General features: G+C 42.9%; 1 protein-coding gene across 1 annotated transcript in view; it reads left to right on the forward strand.

Annotated features, from left to right (window-relative positions):
- The window catches only part of LIMCH1 (LIM and calponin homology domains 1), a 259,769-nt gene that overhangs the window by 98,737 nt on the left and 140,320 nt on the right, over positions 1–20,712 (forward strand). The window contains exon 3 of the mRNA XM_075859422.1: positions 16,473–16,542. Within this exon, the coding sequence (XP_075715537.1) occupies positions 16,473–16,542 (70 nt within the window). The remainder of the gene's footprint in view (positions 1–16,472; positions 16,543–20,712) is intronic.

The raw sequence follows: 20,712 nt of genomic DNA on the forward strand, positions 1-20,712 counted from the left end.
GATGGGAAAATCGTACAAACCCGAGGAAGCCTCTCTGCCATGTTCTAATAAGGAAATGAAAGACTGAATACCTTGTAGATTCGGTATAAGGATGAATTAATTAACTTGTAGCCCTTTTTTACGATGCAATATTTCATCACTCAATTATGTGACTGTATCTAATGTGACATAAGGTCGTGTTAAGATAATTATGTGATGGCTTTTATACTCTTATTACATGACACATTTTCAAATTTAAAGGGAAATATCCAGACATCATATGAAATTTTTCTTCTCTATGAGTAACACTTGAGGCCTATTGTAAAACACAATTGGTCCAAAGTAACTTGTAACTAAAATATCAAGTTGCTGTGTCAAGTGAATGTTGTTGTCACATATATGTACTATATATATTGCCATCCTGTTCCTGGATAAATAGTGTACACATTGCCCAGAGAGTGTCCAGACAGCGTTATATAGCACCCATATATACATGGCATGTATAGATTCCAGTTGGTGCCATACATTGCCCAGATACATAGTTTATACTACATTGCCCAGAGTACCATACTTTACTCCGCAATTCTAGTAGTAGTAGTGCAGTACAGAATTGCTCTGTGAAGTTTAGTAATATACCGTCTACAGTATGTGTAAGTTCAGCGAAGATGACCCTATACTTTTACCCACATTAGCACCCTGACATAAAAGTACTACACACAGATGGCATCATTGCCACTCAGCGCCCACTAATATAAGCCTGTAAATTTGCTTGACAAACACAGCTAAACTTCCAGTAAAGTAGGAAACCATAAAGGAAGGTCCAATCTCCACCATTTTATCTACTAACACTAACCACTGTGTGTATGACAGGGTGGAGTGCCTCTTTAATGTCACAGAGGAAGTCTTATATAATCAGGCAGACATTAGGTCCTAAAGAGACCCATGATGGTGCGTTATCATAATCACTAATGTTAGGGATAGTTGTGTCATATGCCATAAAGTGTAAAATTATTGTTTGTATGGAAATGAGAAGCTGCTTATTCATGTGCTTAACTGCCTTTACAATATAACTATCAAATTGAATGCACAATTTGGGTCACTAAGAATTGACGACGTCTTTTATTGGCGGCATCCCTTATTTGAAATTCAAACCATTGGTTAATATGTACTTTTCAGTAAAATAAAGTTCTAAATTTGTTGGTACTTTATTGAAATAATTGTGCAATTCATATGATGGACATTTTTACGCTGTGTTCACACGTTTTGCTTATGCCACAATACTCACAAAATCGCAACATGTGGACACAGCCTTTCTTATAATCTCATTATATAATTTTTCAAGTGTATGAATATTTAATGCATGAGCCTCAGTATCTTAAGATTAGAGCTGTCGCTTTTCATTTTTATAGGTGATAACATCTACACATGATACATTTAGAGCAGACACCTATAAAATGTATTATCCTCACCCAACACACCTAGAACATCGTGGAAACAGCTGTTTGGTGTGTAGCACATTATGGCTTTGCTGTCTACATAGGTTTCCCATTGGCAAATCTATTGTAACTTCAACGTTGGAGCCCTTAAGGCATGTACTAAATAAATAACGAAATGCCATTGTGTCCTGTATGTTCTCAGATATTATTATTTTTGTTCATGATTTTGGAAAGAGCCTTGTTTTTAAGAGATCTGATCAAATCCGCTTCAGCATCTCCTTGAGAACCAATATCCTGGTTATTAGCCTGTTAATGCTTCTGTTATGCTAGGTATGGCTTTAAAGGTGTTGTCCCACTAAAATAATCTATCACCTATTCACAGGATGATCGCTATGTGGCTGATCACTTGGACCCCCAGCGTTCACTAGAACGAGGCACAGGGAATTTGATATCTCTTTATCTGCTATTCATCATTCTACATTTTTAGCTGAATCACTTCTGCTGTTAAAGGCAACAATTTCGTTAATATGTACCCATTGTTGTAAATATATTTCTTTAATACAGATGACCATTTAAAATGTAATAAAAATGTTTTTTATTAAAAAATAAATAACACCTGAAATAGTGTTTTTTACCCTGGCCACTGAGCCCTCACAATAGACTGACACTACCTAGTTTTGAGAGATTATTTCTCAGCTTGTGCTGTGTACGCTAGGGTCAGCAGTCATTTCATTATCAACAGAGGGCAGAATTCGGCTCTGTTCACTTCCAATGTCCAACCGACTCTATTAACTTATTGCTGGGCCCATTAAGGTTTCTGTAAAACAAATCTCTGCTGCCGCCGTTGCATTAGCTCAGGCTAGATGGTTGCCCCATAATCATGTTAAGACATTAGGCCAAAAAATACCATCGGAGAATAAAAATGGACAAGAAAAAGATTATAACAATATACGATCCCTTTTAGCTGACTACTTTTTTTCTAACCATAGAGGTTTTTATGTGGGGACCATTCCTATGCATGTGGGATTTGAGTTTCAATACGAAGTGTTGTCTGATAAATTGGAAGGTAGCTTTTTCTCTCACAGACTTGTATAGACAAATTGAGAAAATATTTATGTATTGTGGCCTTTTATAATAAGTCCTTTTTTAAGGCTTTATGCACACGACTGAGTAGGGCTGGGCGATTAATCAAATTAATACGATTAATTCGCCCTGGAGTCCTGTGACTCTTCTGTTTTTAAACCGAATTGTTGAATCGATTACATAATCTCACCGTCGGGCTGAGCTACAGGAGAAAGCTCTGCCCCGCCGCATCATCACCTATGACTAAAATGGAGTTGCTCGTTTACCACTGTTGCTCCCCTGCGCTGACCCTGGCTGCCATTCCATCCATTCAGTGGGGAGAGAGGAGACACAGGACACAACAATGCTGTCTCCTCCCACCTCTTCCTGTGGCTGCCCGTCGTAATGCCCCGCAGTACTGGCACGACATGCCAGTCCTGCATTTGTTAGTCTTCTATTGGCTGGCAGCTTATGAAGTCATATGCTGCCCGCCAATGGTGGGAGGTCATTTAGAAAAGGGATGGGGGGAGAATGTAGACAGAGATTGGTGCCGAAGCCCCTGACATCACAGTCCATATAGGGACAGTGATGTCAGGAGGAGAGCAGGAGTCCCAGGCAGACTCCATCTCTGGGGAAGCCCCTGACATCAGTGTGCATATATGAACAGTGATGTCAGGAGCAGAGCAGTGTCCCAGGCAGGGTGCTAGTAGCGCTCTGCCCGGGACTTTGGCTCTGGGATTGCCCCGGACATCACTATCCATATATGGGCAGTGGCATCAGGGGCTTCCCCAGAGCCGGAGTATCAGGGCAGGGCCTTTACTAGCGCTCTGCCTGGGACTTCAATTCTGCTCTGGACATCACTGTCCATATATGCTCTGGTTGGGGATTCCACTCCTAGAGGGAGCCCCAAAGGCGCTACCTACAGGGAGAGGGGCTGTGTGGCACTCCCTGGGTGGGGGGGGGGCTGTGTTGCACTCCCTGGGTGGGGGGGGGGGCAGTGTTGCACTCCCTGGGTGGGGGGGCAGTGTTGCACTCCCTGGGTGGGGGGGCTGGGTGGGGGGGGCAGTGTGGCACTCCCTGGGTGGGGGGCAGTGTGGCAATATCTACAGTGGGCACTAAATCTATGGGGGTACAACCTGAGGGCCTAACTTCTTTATGGGGGCATAAAGTGACGTTTTCTGCCGTATTACTGCTGCCTTGACCGCATCGCGGAGCCGAACGGAGCCTATGTATTTCAAAGCTAGATGAGCTCGGTGAGGAAATAAATATATATACGTACAAGATACCTATTACAAACGAGCAAAGAAATAAAAGCTTTAATGGGAGTTCTTCTTTAAATTATGTCTTGGTATTGTTTTCAGTTTATTTAATAGTAATAAGAAAATAGAGTTTCAAATCAAAAAAATTTTGTGAAAATCGACCAGCCCTACGACTGAGCTTATCCGGCCGCAATTTATCCTAATTTTTGCGGATAAATTGCGGACCCATTCTTTTCTATGGCCCCATGCACACGGCCATGATTTACATTGATTGGTGCGGGGGCCGCAAATGGGGACCTCAAAAGATCAGGACATTTTATGGTTCGGATTTACGGATTCACCAATACTGGTGAATTGCTGTGGATCCGTTAGTCCTGATGACACACGCAATGGACCCGTGGTTTTGCGGACTGCAAAACCAATGTGGTCATTTGTACGAGGCCTTAGGCCTCGTGCACACTTCCGACACCGTTTTCACGGCTGTTTTTGATGGATCCGTGTGCCCGTTTTAGCGGCCGCGTGCACTCCGTGTTTCCGAGCGCCGAGCATTGTACTATCCAGGGTGCTGAAAGAGTTAATGGGCTGCACTGGAAAATACAATTTTAATGAAATAAAAAATAAATAAGTTCATACTTACTTTCCTCCTGTCCGGCCTCCAGCGATGACATTTCATCCATGTCACCGCTGCAGCCAATCACAGGCTGTAGTGGCGGTCACCCACGTCAGGATGACGTCAGAAGGCCGGCCTCCAGGGATGACGCTTCATCCCATGTGACCGCCTCTGCAGCCAATCACAGGCTGCAGTGGCCTCTGCATCCAATCACAGGCTGCCGCGTCAGAAAGGAAGGTCGGACTGGAGGAAGAAGAGGGATTTGTCACCAAGACAACGACCGGGTACTGCTTTTTATTTTATTTTTAATCAGCAGCCTCTTTTCTCTATTAGTGATTGATAGAAACAAGTGGCTGCCGATTAGTGTAATATATCTGTAATGTATTTCTGCCCGCCCGGCTGTTGCTAGGCAACGTCTCCGTCACACACGGACGGCACACGGATGCGTTCCGTGTGCCTTCAGTTTTTTTGACGGCCCCATTGACTTGCATGGGCCTCACAGTCACGGAATCTCGGAACAAAGTAGGACATTCTCTACTTTGGATCGGAACGGAGCAACGGGACCGTCAAAAAAATGAAGTGTGCATGGCCCCATTGAAATGAATGGGTCAGGGTGCTAGCCGTCAGAAAAACGGCTAGCACCCTGAAGAAAAACACTGAAGTGGGCATGAGGCCTAGGTAAAAATAGTAAGTGGTTAAAATAGGAAATATTATTTTAAAAAATGTAAACAAAAGAAAAAACACTCTCAAAGGGATTGTCTCATCCCAGAACACCCCTTTAATATGGGAGCCACCACAGCGATTAGCTAGTTACCACGGGTTTGGCTCACGAGTCCCCCAGCAACCAGCTGATGGAATACTGCTCTTGGTTGATTATATCTACTGCAGCGGCCACTACAGGGGAAATTTAGTATTACATGTGGCCATTCAAATGAATGATCATTTATGTAATTCATGGACTGCCAGACCTGCTACTTCTCCGCTCTCTGGTCCTGTTCACAGAGACTACATTTATTAATATTCAGTTTTGGGCTTCCTGAAATGAAGTGACTAATACTTAATAGTGTGCGGTCCGGCTCTCTTCTTGTGCATACCGTATGAATTTGACGTTTTTTGTTATCAATTTACCATTTATTGAGGCCCCACCTCTGCTGCACCCCTTTAGCTTAATGTCTACAGTTACGTTGTCCAAACATGAATGTCTGGACAAACCATGTGGAGATAATCTTCCAGGCAAATATCTATTGCAGACTCATTTATTGAATTAAATACATAAAAATGCAAATGTCCTGGAAGGCTGTTCAGTCAATACAGGGTTCTACAAACTTCTCCAATTTCTACCAGCCAACCTAGAAATTTATGAGCTGTATGATCGCATCTTCTTTTTTTTTTCTAATAATTTTCCTTGACCATGAATAATTGTGAAAATTAGATTTACATTGACTGATCTATAAATACACATACGGTCATGGTTACCATGTAGGTTTTATAACCGTTTTATATCCTTTAAATCCGTAAGTAAAGGTCAAATAAAACCTGTTCACTTATTGAGGGATTCAACTTTTGTTCTGTTTGAAGATTTCTCTACCAATAGTGCATTTATTTTATGAAAATGTTCAATAAATACAGATTGTTATGGAATGGCATGACTTGCCTGCAGCTAAGCTCTTTTCCTCCTCTGCTATTAGCACGATGCCAATCCAGCTTTAAGCTAAGAGCCATTTGTAACCGACTAGTTGCTATGGAAACTCTGTCTAACAACCGCAGTCGGGTTGTCAGGTATCATGTCCATAACAACCAGCCTGCCTCAGATAACTCAGGTCTTCAGGTCAAGGTTAAACTTTTTTTTTTTACATTTTTAAGTTTGATTCACATTTCAGTTAGATCAAATAGATTAATCAACAATGAGTATCTTATCGACAATTTTAAATTGTTCTGAAACTTAAGCCGCATGCACACGACCGTATTTTCATCTATCCGTAAATACGGTCCGTAAAAACGGATCCGTAGGCATCCATAATTCATCCGTATTTACGGATTGGTATATGATACGTAATGAATCCGTATTTGATCCGTATATACGGATCCGTAAGGAAAAGAGGGAGGCTGCAAACTATGTCAACATGTTGCCTAACAACGGTCCCTTAAATACAGACGGCTTACGGATGCACGTCCGTAGCCGTCTGTATTTACGGAAGCGCCCATAGACCTCTATGGAAGAGTCCGTGCCGTAAGTACTGACAAAAATAGGACAGGTTGTATAATTTTCTCAGCACAGACACCCATCAATAAAAATACTGAAAGGTGTCCGTGGCCAATAGAAATGAATGGGTCCGTAATTACTGTCCATAATTACGGACCGTAATTACTGTAGAAAAATACGGTCATGTGCATGGAGCCTGGGCAGTTATCGCTACACTTTTTCAGATCTAAACAATAACCACTTTAGATAAAGGGGCCAATTTGAGAATTAAGTTTTCTAAGAAAAAAAAAATGCATATTGTACTTTACATAGAAACAAGCTTTGGATAATCACTTGTTGTTAAAAGGTTTCACCAGAAATGCTGAAATTTCCCTGCAGTGCCACCACCACAGGGAACATTTAAAAGTTTTTTGTCATGAATCGTTTTCATACCAAAAGTCCAAAAGTGCTGTTAATAGCTGTTTAGTCATTTGCAGTGTTCGTGTAAGAATGGCTTTCTTTTTTTTTTTAATCTACTTTCCTGTGTCCCCCTTGGTTCTGCTGCTAATCTGTGCTGCTCTGGAGGGGCTCTGAGCACGATCAGTCTTCTTACCACTCTGGCAGCTGACGATATAGTCCCTTCTTACTTTCCCTGCAGATAGGAAAGGTTGGATCCGGAGTAGTGAATATATACTGCGAGGCACCCACAGTAAGCACACCCTTAGAAATCAATTAAATGTAATTGTATAAAACAATTAAGACTAAGTGAGCATGTGCAGGGTTTATATAAGATTTTAGGAGGCAGGCATTTACAGTCCTAACCAGGTCCGGCCTTAGGATAGATGGCACCCCATGCAAAATTATCTTTCGGCGCTCCACCCCATCATAAAACAAATACCCCATAAAAAGTATAATGCCCTATATAGTGCCCCCACACAGTATAATGCCCCTTTAGTGCCCCCCATACAGTATAATAATAATATTTAATATATTATAGCCCCTTCTAGGACACTGTATTTTGTCCTCTAATTGTGCCCACACAGTTTTATGCCCTCTGTAGTACCCCATACACAGTATAATGCCCCCCTCCCCTGACTGCCACACACAGCCCCCCTTTGTAGATAGTGCCTCACTGTAGATTGTGCCATACAGCCTCCCTGTAGACAGTGCCATAATCCTCCACCTCCTCCTTGTAGATTGTGCCATACAGCCCCCCACGTCCCCCTTGTAGACAGTGTCCCCAAACATAACAAAATTGTACTCACCTAGGCTCCATTCCCACAACGATCTGAGCTGCTCGACGGGATCCCTGCGTAGGCCGGCGTGATACTGTAGCCTAGTACAGAGTTTCTCAACCTTTTCGGACTCGAGGCACAACTGGAAAATTATAAAATTTTCTCAGGGCACCCCTACCAAAAATTGTTTCAAGAAAGACAGAAAACTGCTAAAAACAGGCACTACACTCGTAGCGTATGTTCACACAGCGTTTTTTGTAAGGCAAAAAAAATCTGACTCAAAATTCCTTCAGGAATTTTGAAGCAGATTTTAAACCGACAGCGTTTTGGCCTTTTTTTTTTTTCCTTTTTTTAAGCAGTTGAAGCTAATGCAAAATACGCAGGCAAAAAAGGATTCCAAATGGGCGCCTCAGGTATTTTCTGCCTCCTATTAATTTCAGTTGGAGCTCAGAGGTAGAAACCCCTTGAAGACACTCAACCCCTCACTCACAGTAAAATGACCATCAGCCCTCCACGCACAGATTCCCCCCTGTAGATCGTGCCACACAGCCCCCTAGTAGGTAGTGCCGTGCAGCCCCCTTGTAGGCAGTGCCGCGCAGCCCCCTTGTGGGCAGTGCCGCGCAGCCCCCTTGTGGGCAGTGCCGCGCAGGCCCCTGGTAGGCAGTGCCGCACAGCCTCCTGGTAGGCAGTGCCGCACAGCCCCCTGGTAGGTAGTCCCACGCAGTCCACAGCCCCCTTGTAGATAGCACCCCCCTTCCTGTAGATGTCGTCGCCACTGAAGCTCTCTGAAGGGGCAGAATCCCCCTGTGGCCGGGGATTCCGCTCCAGGAACGCTCCGCTTGATGTCTCTATCCACATATGGACAGTGACATCAGGGGCAACTTCGGAAGCGGAATCCCCGTCCATAGCGTTGCTGACGCTTTGACCAGAGATTCCACTCCAGGAGAAGCCCCTGTCATCTGTGTCCATTTATGGACCGTGAAGTCAAGGGCTTTTCCTGGAGTGGAATCCCCGGTCACAGAGTCGGCAACGCTGTGGATGGGGGTTCCGCTTCAGGAGTTGCCCCTGATGTCACTTTCCATATATGGACAAAGACATCAAGCACTCCGTCCAGGAGCGGATTTCCCGGCCACATGGGGATTCCGCTCCTTCAGAGAGCTATAGTGGCACTAGTAGATAGCAGAGAAGGGCACAGGTCGCACACCCCTAAGGCTGGCCCTGCTCCTAACAAGTTTAGAAGTAATCTTCTCAGCTATACTGCCATGTTACTGCAAATGCTCTGCTCCTTCCCTGACAAGCAGGATAGAAAGCTATTTCTATTGAGTGCTCTGCAGTTGACAGAGTTTCACTATCAGAACTGGCTGTGGCGAAGGTGTCCACCAACACTCCGCTCATTAGGTGGACCTGCACATCACTATACACTTTGACCACCAGGTGGGGCCATGCTATATAAGTAAATGTCATAACTCTGCACTGGATCCTTTTTTAACATCATGTAAACGGCAAACATTGTTCATTTTTTCTGATCTATACAATGAATATATTTAGTGGTGAAACGACCCCTTTAAGCATTATATGGCTGTTTATACTGGGCCCTCGAGAGTAAGGGTATGTGCACACGATAACTGCAATTACGTCTGAAATTACGGAGCTGTTTTCAGGAGAAAACAGCTCCTGAATTTAAGACGTAATTGCATGTACTCGCGTTTTGCGGGGCGTCTTTTTCGGACGTAATTTGGAGCTGTTCTTCATTGGAATCAATGAAAAATGGCTGCAATTACGTCCCAAGAAGTGTCCTGCACTTCTTTTGACGAGGCTGTAATTTTACGCGCCATCTTTTGACAGCAATGCGTAAAATGACAGGTCGTCGGCACAGAAAATCGCAAAGCCCATTAAAAGTAATGGGCAGATGTTTGCCGACGTATTGGAGCTGTTTTTTTCAGGCGTAATTCGAGGCGTAAAACGCCTCCATTACGTCTGAAAATAGGTCGTGTGAACCCAGCCTAAGACTTTCTTTGTAGCTACTCCCTGCTCTAGCTTAGTGTCAAGAATGACACATTCTCTCCTCTAGGTGAATGGGCCCTAATGCTTCAGCCTCTGAGATTGTTACTTATTGTTTTTTTTAGCATTTTTATCACATGAATCCTATTTATAGTCCTGTTTTGCCCAAAATATCCTAAACAAATAGAGGAAAAATCCTGTATGCAGATTATTACCCGTGACCTAATAGGTCTATTTATTACATTCGGGACCAATTTTTTTACGTGTACATTCTTCTGCCAGGATACGGCTTCTGTCTGCCTGCCAATAAATAGCTTACTGCTGCCCCTACATAGAGCTTTCTGTTAAGATCAAATCTGGAAAGAGTGATGTCATAGTTGGACAGATAAGTTTTAATCTGCTAGAACTGGACCCATTCTAAACTAAGAACTGATTATCCATATAAGACTAATAATATCAAGGCTTTACAGATATTAAGTTGTTCTTCATTCGGAAATAAGCTTTTTAATCACTGTTCATGCTAAAAAGCAGTGAAGCAGGCTCGTTCATTAAAAACCACTATATAATGTGATTCGGTGACTTAATCCTTTGTTTTCCCGGGATTCTTCAGAAATACATATCACTAGAGATGTGTAAATGTTGCATAATACACTGGATTTTTTTTTTTAAAGGGGTTGTCCAGTATCAACCAAAAACGGGCCATGGGGGGGTGCCATTAAATAATAAAAAAAAAAACATTATTCCAGTGCTCCCCGCTGGTCTTTATTTATAGTGTTGCAGCGATGACGTGCCCATCGACACACATGAGCTCTGCAGCCAATCACTGGCCTCAGCGTTGTACAGCAAGAGAGTGCTGAGGTAAGGGATTGGCTGCAGCGGTCACGTGTCATCACTGCAGCACTGTAAACCAAGAACTGCGGGTAGCACTGGAGCGGCGGGTAAGTAATAGTTATTTTATTATTTTGTTACGTTTGTCCCTCTTGGCCTTTTTTTGTTGATCCTATACAACCCCCTTCAAGCTGTGCAACAATTCCCTACTATATAGATTTAGAAGAGCTGAGTTTATTTGGTACTGAGAAGTCAACTCAACTCAATCATGCGCTAAAAAAACAAAAAATATATATCATCACTGTCTGAGTGGGTGGGTGCAAGTCTTCAGACATTGACCATGTGTCCACAAGATAAAAAAAGCAAAAATCAACGCTCCAAATAGATAAAGTGAAGCAATGTTTGAAACTTTACTCACCCATATCTGCTACGCTTTAGCCCCGCACCATGACTTAAAGAGGCTCTTTCACCAGATTTTGCAACCCCTATCTGCTATTGCAGCAGATCGGCGCTGCAATGTAGATAAGAGTAACGTTTTTATTTTTAAAAAACAAGCATTTTTGGCCAAGTTATGACCATTTTTGTATTTATGCAAATGAGGCTTACAAAAGTCCAACTGGGCGTGTTTAAAGTAAAAGTCCAAGTGGGCGTGTATTATGTGCGTACATCGGGGCGTTTTTACTTCTTTTACTAGCTGGGCGTTGTGTATAGAAGTATCATCCACTTCTCTTCACAACGCCCAGCTTCTGGCAGTGCAGACACAGCGTGTTCTCCAGAGATCACGCTGTGTCGTCACTCACAGGTCCTGCATTGTGTCAGACGAGCGAGGACACATCGGCACCAGAGGCTACAGATGATTCTGCAGCAGCATCAGCGTTTGCAGGTAAATCGATGTAGCTATTTACCTGCAAACGCTGATGCTGCTGCAGAATCAACTGTAGCCTCTGGTGCCGATGTGGCCGACACGATGCAGGACCTGTGAGTGACGTCACAGATCTGCACTGCCAGAAGAGAAGAGATGATACTTCTCATCAGAACGCCCAGCTAGTAAAAGTAGTGAACACGCCCCGATGTACGCACATAATACACGCCCAGTTGTACTTTTACTTTTCAACACGCCCAGTTGTACTTTTGTAAGCCTCATTTGCATAAATACAAAAATAGCCATAACTTGGCCAAAAATGCTCGTTTTTTAAAAATAAAAACGTTACTGTAATCTACATTGCAGCGCCGATCTGCTGCAATAGCAGATAGGGGTTGCAAAATCTGGTGACAGAGCCTCTTTAAGGAAGGACTCAAGGAGCAGGGCTTAAACGTTGCACATATGGCTGAATAAAGTTTCCATCTTTTCTTCACTTTATCTTTTTGGAGTGTTTCTGATTATTTTATTTTTTTGTCATATCTCATTTTAGAATTGTTAGTTGCAAGTGGAAGTGATTCAAACAAACAAGGATGGCAAAGGCCAATTCAAATTCCCAGCTGCTAAGCTCAGAATCTATCAGCAGCCTATAGCACTGTAGACACAGTCCATCATAAAACAGCATGCACCTGCGTAATAACTGAAAAATACTCTGCTAGGAATTTAATTCCCTTGCTCTATTGTTGGAATTGCTTCAACTCCTAAAGTAAAGATTTGTAATAATTTGAGTCAAGCTTATATAAATGTAAGCATAGATTCAGCAAAGGTTAACATAACTTGTATCCAGGGTACTATAGTTATTAAACAAGAATGCTTAATGTATTTACTTATCCAGAGTCCTAGCTTTAGTTGGCTGCACTAGCCCTGTATATATATACCCGGGCCAAGGCAGAGTGGCTTGTTGTTGCCTCCCTAGCTATGGCCTCCAACTAATCTCCGCTTTGAAGGATCACGTTTATGGTATGTTCACACGCACTAATTACGGACGTAATTCGGGCGTTTTTGCCCCGAATTACGTCCGAAAAATGCGCCTCGATAGCGTTGACAAACATCTGCCCATTGAAAGCAATGGGCTGACATTTGTCTGTTCACACGAGGCGTATATTTACGCGCCGCTGTCAAATGACGGCGCGTAAATAGATGCCCGCGTCAAAGAAGTGACCTGTCACTTCTTTGGGCGTAATTGGAGCCGTTATTCATTGACTCCAATGAAAAGCAGCGCCAATTACGTCCGTAATGGACGCGGCGTTCAAGCGCCTGCACATGCCGTTACGGCTGAAATTACGGGGATGTTTCCTCCTGAAAACATCCCCATAATTTCAGCCGTTACGGACGCTGCCGTGTGAACATACCCTTAGGGTATGTGCACACGATAGCAGGCATTTACGTCTGAAAAGACAGACTGTTTTCAGGAGAAAACAGCTGCCTCGTTTCAGTCGTAAATGCTCCCCCTCGCATTTTGCGAGGCGTCTCTGACAGCCGTAAATTTTGAGCTTCTCTTCATTGAGTTCAATGAAGAACGGCTCAAATTACCTCTGAAAGAAGTGCCCTGCATATAATGTATATAAGTGTCCTGCACTTCTTTTGACGAGGCTGTATTTTTACGCGTCGTCGTTTGACAGCTGTCAAACGACGACGCGTAAATGACAGGTTGTCTGCACAGTACGTCAAATGAATGTTTGCCGACGTATTGTAGCCCTATTTTCAGACGTAAAACGAGGCATAATACGCCTCGTTTACGTCTGAAAATAGGTCGTGTGAACCCAGCCTTATACATCTACTGACATATCGGTGTGACGTGTTATTGCATGTACATTAGTCATATTGGTTTTAATGTAACACCCAGTGACATAATATAGAATACAGTCAGTTTGCTCTGCTAATCGGGGCAGGGGGGGGGGGGGTGTCTTTGCTCAGACACCTGCTTCCATCTTCTATGTCTTAATAACATGTCACTTTAAGGACATACCACATATGCAATATGTTTAATTGCAGGTTTGGTTAATTTTCATGAATAGATATCAGATAATTGCATATATAGGCCAGTCTTTTTGTTTTGCCCATGTATATTCCTTGTGGTTTCCTCGTCTACCTCGGCCTGCTGGTCCATAAGCAGAATACAGATTGTCCAAAATGTCAGCTTCACTGGTTAACAGCAGGGAATCTGTATTCCACATTGCCTCCATGTTTATTATCAGATCACTGATCATGTAATGGATAGTTCAAGTAATGGGTATATATCGGAGAACTGCTATTGATACAATTAAAGGCGTTATGTTATACAGGATCACAAAACCTTTGTTGCTTTCTTCCAGAAACAGCCCAACACCTGTCTATGGGTTGTGTCTAGTATTTCAGCTCCACTCCATTGACGTAAACGGGGCTGAGCTGCATTACCCCACACAACCTGTAAACAGGTGTGGCACTGTTTTTGGAACAAAGCAGACACATTTTTCTGATCCTGTACAACCTTTTTATCTAATATTGGGGTCGGTTGACCTAGCCAGGACCACACGAAAGCAATTCTTGTGTAACTGGGGTGCTGATTTATGCTAATGCAAAAGGCAATGATGTATAGTCCAGACCCGTAGGCACGTCATTTACTGCCGTGTAGTATTCTGTCCCAGAATAGCTCTTTATTATGCCATGCGTTGGAGAATGCTATGGCTTCCAATTACAGCAGCCATATGTATCAGCACCTGCTGTATTCAGGACCCATATAACGTCATGTACATGAGGCCTTGGGGACCTCTATCAAGGTGCTTGCTACTAAGCAACGTCTATAAGCAGCACCTACTTTTCCCTTTTCTACATGTCCAGCACCCTTGGGCTATGGTGAATGACTGGGGTGGTTTAAGGTGAATGAGGAACCTTGACAATATTTCTACTCTGTGAAAGATAAGAAAATAAGGTATTTATATATCTATATTAGAAGAAATACGCGTTTTGCAACCTTTTATCTGCAGCAATTTAGTATTTTCTTAATTCTGTTAGGCTGGATTCTGGCATTCAACTTGATAACCTAAGTATAGTAAAGGCGGTAAATGTCGGGAAAGTTCATTGCCTTAATAAATTCATTAATAAGAGTCTTTTATAATGTGTTGCAGTTTCAATTTCCTTCCTTCCTTCGTTACTTGGAACAATTTCTAACATTGCAATCACAATCCTACATAAAGTTATTTCTCCTCAGCCCGATTTTGTCCAAATATCTATGAATGTAAAGCCTATTGACACTGTCCTATTCGTCTATTTGTTAATTTAGTTTCCAAAAGCAGGACAAGTTATCGGTATTTTATTGAGGAGGTTTTTGAGGACATTTCCAGCAGAGTTGGATGTTGTTGGCAGTTCTGCAGTAATCGCTGTTACTCTGCCAGAACCAGCTGCTTTTTCTAGTTCCCAACAATTAGGGAGGAATCTCAGCTTATGCTCGAATCCAAGAAGAAAATTCCCACCACACCTTAAAAGAACAAAAATGTGCATGAAATAAACTTATTGTACTGCAGATGTAGGTAAAACATGTGCCTCCCTTCCCCCTCCCCCAAATTGTCATATCATTCACTAGGATCCTCCTAGGACTGGCAAGTGGTGCTGGGACATGAGGCTCCACAAAAGCTATATAGCTACTTACCAAAGTGGTATGGGCATAGTACTAATGCTGTTATGGTGGGCAAATGTGAAGTCTACAGTAGGCAGTCAAGATACTTTGGAAAGGCTCTATAAATTAAGGATCTTAGTAGAAAAATGGAAGACCGCAGTAGTCATTTTGTGTATATTGGCAGTCAAGCGCCTCGTTCTTATAAGTAGACCAAACTTTTGAGGTAGAATAATTATTTCAAGTTATGAGTTACGACATTTTAATATGTTTGGAGTTGATATACCTGGTGCAAATATCATTCATTTTTATCTTTTATTCGATGGATACTGAACGGGCACTTGCCATTTGTAAGTTAGACGACGCTTTCCACAAAATCTTTTTTTTTTTCAAAAAAATTTAAGCCAACTGTGCATGAACTGTGTGCAGTCTTTTTCTTAAATGCTCAGCTGTTTGCGCTCTGACTTCAGTTTTAGTTTTCTGGCACAGGAAGTAACTGGCCGCTACTGTTGTCAGCCATATTGGCCGTCATGGATCGTATTACTTTGTCACTCGAAGCCCCCCGTCCACATCATTAATGTTTTGTGAAGCCTTAGATGGCAAGAATAACTACACTGAGCCACTTTCTCTAATGCTTAAAGGGGTTTTCCAAGATCCATTTTTAACACTTAACAATGTTGGAGATCATTTAATGAATCAAATACCACTCCTCCATGCAGAACAATTCTAGTATTTTAATATTTTTAGGTCATCGCTTGTGGACTGCCCTCTTCAGTGCACCACAGGTTTTCAGTTTGGTTTCAATGTAGGCCACTGTATAACTTTGTGTTTCCACAGTCATTTCTGAGTGGCTTTTGATGTGTGTTAGGGGTAATTATTTTGCTGAAAGGTCGAATCACAACCAAGTTTTGGCATACGGGCAGACGCAGACAGATTTTGGGTTAAATCTCTGATATTTAGACGGTGGATATGGTGCAATCCTTTTTCTTGCCAAATGTGCATATGGTTCAAATGTTTTTGTCTCATCGGTAGTTCCAATGACATTTTCATACCGTTCAGGCACTGCATTTTGTGCCTTGTTGGGGAAGGTTTTTTTTCTGGAAAGCTTCTGGCCATGACCATAGCTTTTTGTTTTTTTGCCACTCGTACCACCTTTCATACTGTGCATATGACCTTTTTTTTTTTTACTGTACTAACTATGTAATATGCTTTTGTCCCCTACTGCCAAAGTCTTCACTTTACCATGAAAGTTTTTTTTGTATTTTGCAATAGAACGCGAATGTTATATCTTGTAGTAAAGCAAAAAATAAAAAAGTGATTTTAATTGTTTGTGATGTTGTGATTTTTATTTTTATCCATCATTTTGCAGGTTGTTGAACTCCATTAAACCAGGACTAATAAAGAAGATCAACAGACTGCCCACTCCCATTGCGGGTTTGGTAAGTGCAAGTTCCTATGTTTCCTGTGGAGATTAGTGCAAATATATTGTGATTGTTCATGGACTCAACGATTTGTGCCATGAGATGATCCTATGTTTTATTATTAATGGGGTTGTGTTATTAAGACAATCCTTTTTGTAATTGAAGCCGTCCTGGCGATTAGCGGCCACTGCAGGAGAAATGTAGTATTACACTCTGGCCAATCAAATGAATAGCCATCCATGTAACACATTATTGGTAGTTCAAAGGGTATTTAAATTATTTAAAAAATGTTGACATGTCATACTGACATGACAGAAGTTTTTATCAGCGGAAGTCTGAGCACTGAGCCCCCCACCGATCGCTAAAACGAAGGGGCAGAAGCACCACGGGTGAGTGATGTGCCGCTCCGTTTCTGATCTGCTTGCCTCAGAAAGCTGATTCAGCAGTGTACGGACTCAATAGAAAGTCTATAAGCCTGTACACTGTTGGCCCTGCATTTCGAAGAAAGCCTATCAGAAACGAAGCAGCACAGTGCTCATCCGAGCGTTTCTGCCGCTTCGTTTTAGCGATCGGTGAAGGTCTCAGTGCTCGGACGCCCACCAATCAAAACTTCTGATATGTTACTATGACATGTAAAAAGTTTTTTTAAGTGTAGTTACACTTTAAATATTACTTGGTTCCATTTTGTGACGGGGTGTAGTGTTCATAGCTCTCTGTATCTTCCCATGTTATTGGCTTAACAAAGTGTCCCTGGAAAATATTTTAAACTGTTAAGTATATATTAATGATATTCCAGAGTTTAGACTGATTTTGGATATATTGCCCCAACTTAGAACAATCCTTATGTGGTTTTAAATTTGTATTGGACTATAAGTATTGTAATAGAAAAATGAGATCACATTTGATGGCACCTTTGCCAAGGAAAATTGGTAAAAATAATTTACAGATGTGTTTTGCTACCTACTTGTGTTCTGTGATTCATCGCACATTTGAAATAAAAATAATAACGACAGCTTGAAGAGAATGGAGCTCAAAATATTACTTTCATTATTTTGTTTGCAGCATTTGGAATATAGAATGTCCCCACTGGCGTAGCTATAGGGGTCGCAGCGGTCGCAATTGCGACCGGGCCCCGAAGCCAGGGGGGCCCACGGCCCCCCGCACCACATCAATAAAAAGTTACTATAGTAACAGACTGTAATTACCTTCCTGGTTTCCGGATCGCAGCGGAGGTCCTGACGTCAAGCGCTGTGCGCAGCGCATGACGTCACAGCGCTATGCGCCGCGCACAGCATCGAGACGACAGAACTACCGCCGCGGCTGAAGAGGAAGGTAAGATTAGCCCTGACTGGCGGGGTCCGACTCCCGGGACCCACCAATCAGCTGTTTTGAAGGGGCCGCAGCACTCGTACGAGAGCTGCTCCCCTTCATTCTGGTCACTTCATTCCGGTCACACTGTGAATCGGTGTCGGCGATTCACAGTGTGAGCGAGTAGTGAAATGATGGGGAAGCAGCTCGGTGCCTGCCCGTCACTACAGATGGTCGGGTACTGGTTCGTACCCGGCTCTTCCCAGTACCCCTGGTGGCGGTGGGTACCAGGGTAATAATGGGGGTTAGTGTTGGGCTCTGCACCTACTAACATTAAGTCCCGCCTTAGTAATGGAGGTTGTCAATCAGCCAGCAGCCATTACTAAGGCGGTGATAATAAAGTTTAAAAAGATACAAGCACATAGAAAAAATATTTTATTGAAATAAAAAAACACAACCCTCATTAACCATTTTATTGAGAATAAAAAAAACGCCGTCATTGAAGTCCTCGAATCCGAAGTCCAACAACCGAACCTGTAAAAAAAGCACAAACACACAAAAATAATCAGTAACACATAAAGAAGCAAAACAATTATTATACTTCCCTTTCCTGGGTCCAGCGCTGGAGCCGCAATGTCAGCGAGCTGTGTCCTGTATCTAATCCGATCATATGTGATACTGTCTGCTGGGCCCTATATCTAATCCAATCATGTGTGATACTGTCTGCTGGGCCCTATATCTAATCCAATCATGTGTGATACTGTCTGCTGAGCCACTGTATCTAATCCTATCATGTGTGATCCTGTCTGCTGAGCCACTGTATCTAATCCTATCATGTGTGATACTGTCTGCTGGGCCCTATATCTAATACTATCATGTGTGATACTGTCTGCTGAGCCACTGTATCTAATCCTATCCATAGTTTATAGGGTCGTAGTGCTATAGATATTCTGTCTCCTATAAACAATTTTTTTTGGGGCGGACACATATGTATTGGGGCTATTTCCCCTGACATTTTAAGCCCTGAGGGTATGTTCACACGGCAGCGTCCATTATGGCTGAAATTACGGAGCTGTTTTCAGGAGAAAACAGCCCCGTAATTTCAGCCGCAAAGGCATGTGCAGGCGTCTTTCATTGCGTCCATTACGGACGTACTTGGAGCTGTTTTTCCATGGAAAACGGCTCCATTTACGTCTGAAGAAGTGACAGGCACTTCTTTGACGCGGGCGTCTTTTTTACGCGCCGCCTTTTGACAGCGGCGCGTAAAAAAAATGACCGTCGGCACAGAACATCGTAAGACCCATTCAAATGAATGGGCAGATGTTTGCCAACGCTTTTGAGCCGCATTTTCGGACGTAATTCAAAGCTAAAACGCCTGAATTACGTCCGTAAATAGGGTGTGTGAACCCAGCCTTAGTGACGCCCCCGGCTGCTAGTGCTGCATTATTGTGTCACATAGGAGACCCAGCGATGCAGCTGAAAGCTGCGGACCGTCGGCCATGAGGAGTTTGCGGGGGGGGGGGCCCAATAACAACTTTTGCATCGGGGCCCATGAGCCTTTAGCTACGCCCCTGAATTTCCCCATATTTTTCATGATGGATACCCAATTCTAGTTTGTCCTAAAATATTGTACTTCAGTTCTTTTATGGGGATACATTGCATAATGGATACAAAAATGGTGCTGTAATTCCGTTCTGTTGCAGTAAAATATTGCTCACTTTCTAAAGGGGTTCTCAAACGAAGACCACTTCTGTTCATCTATCATATTGTGGTATATGGAGGGAGGTGACCTGCTTGGGACCAACCTCTAGTAGCCTGATTAGAGAGCAACTAAGTAAGAGCGGCTTTCACTGTGCTGCACTTGCCCAGCCTGTATTACATGGTTGTCCAATAAATTGCAGGTAAATTGGACACAAATCCGCAGCAAATAGTGCGTTTTTGCTGCTCATCTTGCATTGGAAACGCAATGTAGCCGCGGAAATCATTGCACATTTCCTGCAGTGACTTTACCTGAGGATTTAGTGTTAAAGAGGCTCTGTCACCATATTTTGCAACCCCCATCTCCTATTGCAGCAGATCGGCGCTGCAATGGAGATAAGAGTAACGTTTTTGTTTTTTTTAAAAACTAGAATTTTTGGCCAAGTTATGACAATTTTTATATTTATGTAAATGAGGCTTTCTAAAGTACAACTGGGCGTGTTTAAAGTAAAAGTACAACTGGGCGTGTATTGTGTTCGTTATATCTGGGCGTGTTTACTTCTTTTACTAGCTGGGCGTTGTGTATAGAAGTATCATCCACTTCTCTTCAGAACGCCCAGCTTCTAGCAGTGCAGACCCACAGCGTGTTCTCGAGAGATCACGCTGTGACGTCACTCACTTCCTGCCCCAGGTCCTGCATCGTGTCGGACGAGCGAGGACACATCGGCACCAGAGGCTACAGTTGATTCTGCAGCAGCATCGGCGTTTGCAGGTAAGTCGATGTAGCCTCTGTTGCCTGGTGCCGATGTGTCCTCGCTCGTCCGACACGATGCAGGACCTGGGGCAGGAAGTGAGTGACGTCACAGCGTGATCTCTCGAGAGTGTCTGCACTGCCAGAAGCTGGGCGTTGTGAAGAGAAGTGGATGATACTTCTATACACAACGCCCAGCTAGTAAAAGAAGTAAAAACGCCCAGATGTAACTAACATAATACACGCCCAGTTGTACATAACTTTAAACACGCCCAGTTGTACTTTAGAAAGCCTCATTTACATAAATACAAAAATGGTCATAACTTGGCCAAAAATGCTCGTTTTTTAAAAAAAACAAAAAAAAACGTTACTCATCTCCATTGCAGCGCCGATCTGCTGCAATAGGAGATAGGGGTTGCAAAATCTGGTGA

The sequence above is a fragment of the Rhinoderma darwinii genome, chromosome 1 (genome assembly GCF_050947455.1).
Source record: "Rhinoderma darwinii isolate aRhiDar2 chromosome 1, aRhiDar2.hap1, whole genome shotgun sequence".
NCBI classification, from domain to species: Eukaryota; Metazoa; Chordata; class Amphibia; order Anura; family Rhinodermatidae; genus Rhinoderma; species Rhinoderma darwinii.